We start from the raw sequence: 5,761 nt of genomic DNA, 5'->3' as shown, positions 1-5,761 counted from the left end.
GGTGCTAGCCATTCAACTTTACCAGCTCCCGTCCTTCAGCAGTCTAGGCTTACAAACTCTGGTGAGTCTTGTGGGACATCGCGAGACAGTCCTTCGTGCCCCTCAGGCTTTACAGCGTTGGATACCTTCACGGGAACACTACCAGATGCATTATCGTTTCGGGAGGAGACCAACCAGTGAGTCTCGATTGGCATTTCGAGGTGACTGAGTATTGCAGGTCTGTCGATGGTGCATCGGCTAGTGCGTCAAATGCGGACTCCTTCTACAGCGCACGAGAATATTGCTAATGCGTATCGTATCATGCTGGATGGGATCTCATGACTTCAATTGGTTTCCTTCCTATTCTACATCCTTCTAGTTGTATTCAGTTCGAATAAAGCTGGCGGGGGTGAGCATTTAGTGCCGACAACCTTCGCTATAAGCCTGATGGGAAGCGATGGGAGATATGTAGATCCCCATTGCACCGGTCCCTGCTGAGTGAGAGGGATTCAGCTGCCTCGGTAGACCTTTCTCTGTAGGGGAGGCAGCGAGTGAGTGAGAGGAGAACGGCTCTGCAGTGAGGTCGAGGTGATCTTGAAGGGTGCCCAAGGATCCGGGGTGGGAGCAGGCGATAATGGGTGTGGTCTTTGAAATCAGCCATGTTTCCGCCTTAGTCAAAGCATCTCATGCTTGAAGGCTGCTCAGCTGATCCCAAGACTTTCTTGATAATATCAAGGTTTTGTTGAAGACCACGCCCCCCGTCCTCGTACGCTGCCGGAGAGATGTTCCCGCCTTCTTCGAACTCTATTTCAAAAAGAGATGCCCATTGGAGGGTGCTGCTGCATCCTCATCGCTGTCCCAATTCCCCGTAGCACACAGTGTGTCTCCATCGGTTGAAGGAATCCCTTGCCTAAGCTTATGATGATGACAATCTACGTCGTCTATGGAGTATAACCAGGCCTCGTAAGGTATGCGATTATATCCAGTGTAGTGTTATCTCAATGGGCAAATCACTAAGAGCTGGGAGGTGGAGCCACGCACGCATGCGCAGGGAAGAATCTTACGCACAAGGAAGATTCTTCGCTGCACTGTATCGTACAGTGCGGCAATACATACAGGGACATACATATAGTCTGTTTGTACGACGCTTGCTTGATAACACTAGTCGAATCTTCCTACTATTATTGTGTACTCTTTGTGTTGTTCAATGTGAGGGTAAGTGTTTTGAGGTCAATCGCCTAGCGAGTGAGTCGTGGTCCTGGACAATGATCCTTAACCCTTCAAGAGGGGATCAGGCGAGCTTATCTGAGCTCACCTGTTCGCGCTGACCCATTGCATATTTTGAGAAGGTTCGTGATGCTTTCAAAGGTACCTTATAGAGGGCTCAGCTGAAGAATTCCCAGAGCCCAAGCTGGTACAGCTATCCGCCTCCCCATCATAGGGGCGCCTTATGTATCGTCCCAGGTGTTCATCGTTTCACATACAGAATGGTAGCAGATGTTATGTGTCTGATGACGACCTGGTTTATTACTACAATATGTGGTATGATGAAGTCAGTGATGAGTTCGACTTTTGTTAGAGACTTGAGATTAGTTCTTGTGCCGCTCCATATTAGACACCTTTTAGTGGTGTTTGCTGTAGACCTAGCATGCTTGGACGTGGTAGTTGGTTATAGCGGGCGGATCTGTCCGGCTCAATAGCGCTACCAGTAGAGGTGTGTATCATATCCAGATGTGAGGCAGAGTCGGACGTGTGATGGCTATAGGTGTCACTGGAGCGGGCTACCGGTCCGGAATTGAGACTGCCGGTACACCAGCGAGAGAAGTAGAGTTGCTCGCCCACGATTACCTTCCTCCGCAGCTGTTTTGACAGGCCATGGGTTTCTCAAGTAACACTGAGTTCGTTGATAGAGCCATTCGATATGCCGTTGCTGCCATCGATTGAAGTTCTGATGGTCGGATTATAATGAGATGTGGGAGAGGAGTGGTATGATAACCGTTGCTTTGAAACACATGAACAAGAATCTGGAATACGCCACTATGGGACGTGGACAGGAGTTCGGTCGCTGTGCTGAAGTGTTGTGTCATTGAGGTGTTCATGTTCTCGTCACGGCCGAGGTCTATGACTGTTCATGCCTTATGGTTTCTATCTTTACAGCGCTGCTTCATTTTCTTTATCAGGATCAGTAGACTAGTATCGGCAGTAGTTACGTTTGGATCCCTGCACATGTTCGGTCAACAGCAGCAGCAGCAAGGTACCATGCCCCAGTTCCCTCATATGTTCGGAGGCACCAACCTAAGGCAGCCAGCCCAATTCACGGTAGGATATTGCTGGAAGACGTTTCGTCTTGCAACTAGCTCTCGACAGGCCTCGCCGTTTAATGTCGCTCCGGCGGTTCCACTACAACAGCAACAGCATGCGGCTGATGCAGCGGGGCGTCCTGTCCAACCACCACAGGGCCAGGCTCAGGTCCCGGGCCAAGGCCTCCCTCCTATGGGGGCTGGAAGGTTCGCTATGGCATTCGGTCAGGGTGCTCCTCAGGTCGTAGGGAATCCTAACGGCAGAGCAAGTAGTGGAGCTCATCCTACACTTGCATTAGTGTTGCTTTCTCATAGGCCTTGTGGTTGGTCCAGGCCTTGGGAAAGCGTTCCAGGCCCCACCAGGCGGTCGAGTCGCCCAGTCTCAGGCCATATCGAAAGCCCCTCAACAGCCTGAGGTGAATTGGGTGTGTTACGGTATCGGTAGCGGATGGCTAACTCTTAGATGCCGAAACCTTCTACCTCGATGACCCCGTCGAAAGGTGTCAAGGTAGTATCTGGCCTTGTGACAGGGCAGGGATTGCTGCACGCTTCCTCAGAATTCTCCGGCTAAGGCTGGCACGCCGGCATCACGCACGGTGAGGAGGGCAATGTTGTTGTAGTAGTAGTGTTGATGTTGGTGAAGCAGATCGCGGATTTGAAAGCTTCCTTGGCCTCGAAAGCCAAGTACATCACACAGCTTGAACAGGAGCTGGAGTCCAGGAGTCATCCAGTCATCAGTGGGCCCACGGGAGAGGTGACCAGCCAGACCAATCTCAGAATGGAATTTTGCTATTACAGAGTCCACATGGCGAGTCTATTAAGAGGCTCAAGGCTCAGCTCGCGTCTAAGGATGCGCTCATAGATGATCTCAGAGATGAAGTTCGACGACTCAAGACGTTTATGGTCCTCAAGGAACTGTTGTTGGGCTTTGATCGGATTCATTCCCATTCAGGGCGCTTCGACCTCTCGCCCTCTAAGCAGGCCGAGCCCTAGGGAGAGCAAGGGAACTCCGAGCCCTAGGTAAACGCTACCTGGAGATGATTATCATCATCAGTGCTGGCATGGTATCAGGAAGTCTCCTGGTGGCCTTGGTTCATCGGGCAAGCTACAGATTCATCCCTTGCTGACGGGCGATCCAGCTTTCCCATATCATAGCATGAATCGCGATGATCCTGTGGACATGAGGTTATTGGGCGGGATATCCCACGGGTCTCATCTGTGTGGTGTCTCAGAGTTGAGGAGTTCTACAACAGCACCTCTTCGGCGGTGCCGATCAAAAGAATCAACCGAAAATTTTACGCCTTTGGGTCAACCCAGGTGGAAATCGATGTAGTTAACGGCAAGCTGCTGGTCCGTACAGAGGTGAGTCCCCAAATGTCGGTTACAGTGTAGGGATGCCTCCTCTGCATTATTGTCGGTATCGTATATAGCGTGGACACATCTAGTGATGAAGTTTTTTTGAAATCTACACTATTTCAATTTCGAAGGATTGTTCCGCAAAGTAGAATGCAATATATGAGTTCGATTTTCGTGCACTGCCCGGAAAATAAAAATAATGCCCGTTTTTGAAATTTGAGTTCGGAAACACAATACCGCTTCCGACCGGCTAACGCTTGCTTTCATTTAGCTAGTGCAGTGTTGTGTATTTCAGGACGGATGGAACAATGGTAAGTACGGCGCTATTGAAAAGTTCCTGGTTCACTACGAGCCCATGGAACGTGAGAAAGCGGGAATGCCCCCCTTTGCTAATTAGAACCTGGAATAGTCCTCTACTGCTATTATCTCGTACTTCATAACATCATCGAGTGACTTAACCTCGGCCTAATTGTGTTCCAGTTATTTGTGAATACAAAGAACCGGTGTAGTGATAGCGATATGGCAAGGCGTTCTTTTATAGTGTAATTGGCATTATTTTTCTATCGCCGTCGTCAGCTCCTCCTTGTCCAATGAGCAGCTAGCCACTCGCTCACCCTCCGAAAACTTTCGAGAGCAGGCAGTATATAGTATATCTCCGCGAGCTTATCGTGCAGCCCTGCACATTTACTGAAAAGGCTTGTTGCAGTAGTTAAGTTCTGCAATACAGCTCCTGCAGCGGTTACCAGAGAGTCCTCCCAGCATTGCTCATCACGGAGCGATGACCACTGTCCAAGAACACCGGAACACTGAGCATATTTCGTCGATGGTGTGGGCAGCCTTGAGCCGCAGCCATTCCTAAGACATTTCGGAACAATGGATTTCCGAATCCAAGGGACACGTTCCCGAATCGGCAGCGTCTTCTTATTACGATACCGAAGATAGTTGGGAAAGAAACTCCCGTGAGTAGTCTCCTTGTCACCACTTGTGGTCCTTTAGCCTCCGTGCAGACCCCCTCATGGGTCCAGGCTGGATCCTGCCGTTGGTTTGACTTGATCGAAATGAAAACTAGATGAATCCACGCTTATGCTTGCGGCTGTTTGTCGTCGTTCTAGGAATTTCCCTAGTGTTGACTATTAGCTGCGGGGTAGAGGTGTGCTTTCCCAGAAACGTTACTCCTATTGTATGTGTGTTAATTTTTCTTGAGATGATGTCGAGAGCAGCTTGTTGTATCCTCAACTGTTGAGGATAGAACTTGCCAGCATCGTTGAGGCTCAACAATCCTGGCAAGTTCTAGTCAGCACGCAGAATTTCGTCATTTTTTGTTACCTTAGCTGTCTTAATTCAACAGTTGTGAATAACACAACCACTGTTGAACTCTGAGAATGGAAGTCGAGCTAGGTTGAATCAGGCTCGATCTCACAGGCTCCCGAGTCGGGTCGAGAAGCGGATGAATCGAGAAGAGCTGAGCGAAGTATAGGAATTGAGTCGTATCATGTGCTATGAGAAAGACCCCCTGGAGAGCATGCGGTGGCTGCGTCTTACAAGCCCTGCGTAGGCTTCCTCACCCAGACGTTGCTAGACCAGAGATAGGTGACTGATAGCTGCAGAACATTCGATCCGGGTATATCTGCATTCGTCACAACGTGTGGCTATTCGTGTCATAAGGGGAAGTAAATCTCATCGCTGATGAAGTGAGTGCGCTGGAGTCTTAGGAATACGCTTGATGCCCGAGGGGCATCTGGTCATTCCAAAACTACGTTTTTACTAATTGGAAAGCGAGCTCGCTGAGGATCGGCCTGGAGGTAAAGGCTTGTACGGGAAGCGATGGTGAAAGAGCCTTCGCGTTGCTTGAGAGATCATATCACAGGTGCGCGCCGAAGTCATAGCTTTTTCTCAAACTCGAACGAATAACCTGTCCCAGGACGTTGTGGCGTTGATGATATAACATTATCCAACATCGGATTGAGTTTATCTCTTGGAAGGTTAATCGTTGACTGATACATTCGTTCAGGATCCCGAAGTTGTTTGAACACCCCAAGTCACAACACAACACAGCACGATCAAACTGATGGTAAATCGGTTTATACCCGATCGAAAAATTCGGTGGATGTCCACCCTTAATCGTT

The 5,761-nt window shown here is 49.5% G+C and overlaps 2 protein-coding genes across 2 annotated transcripts in view; both read left to right on the top strand.

Annotated features, from left to right (window-relative positions):
- The window catches only part of Pmar_PMAR020092 (hypothetical protein), a gene marked incomplete at both ends in the record, with an annotated part of 1,286 nt that extends 1,106 nt beyond the window's left edge, over positions 1–180 (top strand). Inside the window, 2 exons of the mRNA XM_002779272.1 lie at positions 1–61; positions 107–180. The exon at positions 1–61 is cut by the window's left edge and continues 4 nt beyond it. Coding sequence (XP_002779318.1) covers positions 1–61; positions 107–180 — 135 coding nt within the window. The remainder of the gene's footprint in view (positions 62–106) is intronic.
- Positions 181–2,205: 2,025 nt separating this feature from the next.
- Pmar_PMAR020091 (hypothetical protein) lies at positions 2,206–4,032 on the top strand (the record flags this gene model as incomplete). The annotated part of the gene is made up of 11 exons (XM_002779271.1): positions 2,206–2,298; positions 2,347–2,548; positions 2,595–2,695; positions 2,743–2,787; positions 2,810–2,875; positions 2,926–3,033; positions 3,078–3,182; positions 3,232–3,299; positions 3,351–3,464; positions 3,512–3,641; positions 3,931–4,032. The coding sequence occupies 11 exons, from the start codon at positions 2,206–2,208 to the stop codon at positions 4,030–4,032; spliced, it is 1,134 nt and encodes a 377-aa protein (XP_002779317.1).
- Positions 4,033–5,761: the final 1,729 nt, after the last annotated feature.

This window comes from Perkinsus marinus, assembly GCF_000006405.1.
Source record: "Perkinsus marinus ATCC 50983 genomic scaffold scf_1104296947650, whole genome shotgun sequence".
Lineage (NCBI taxonomy): Eukaryota > Perkinsozoa > Perkinsida > Perkinsidae > Perkinsus > Perkinsus marinus.
This window is presented reverse-complemented; position numbering and strand designations above follow the sequence as displayed.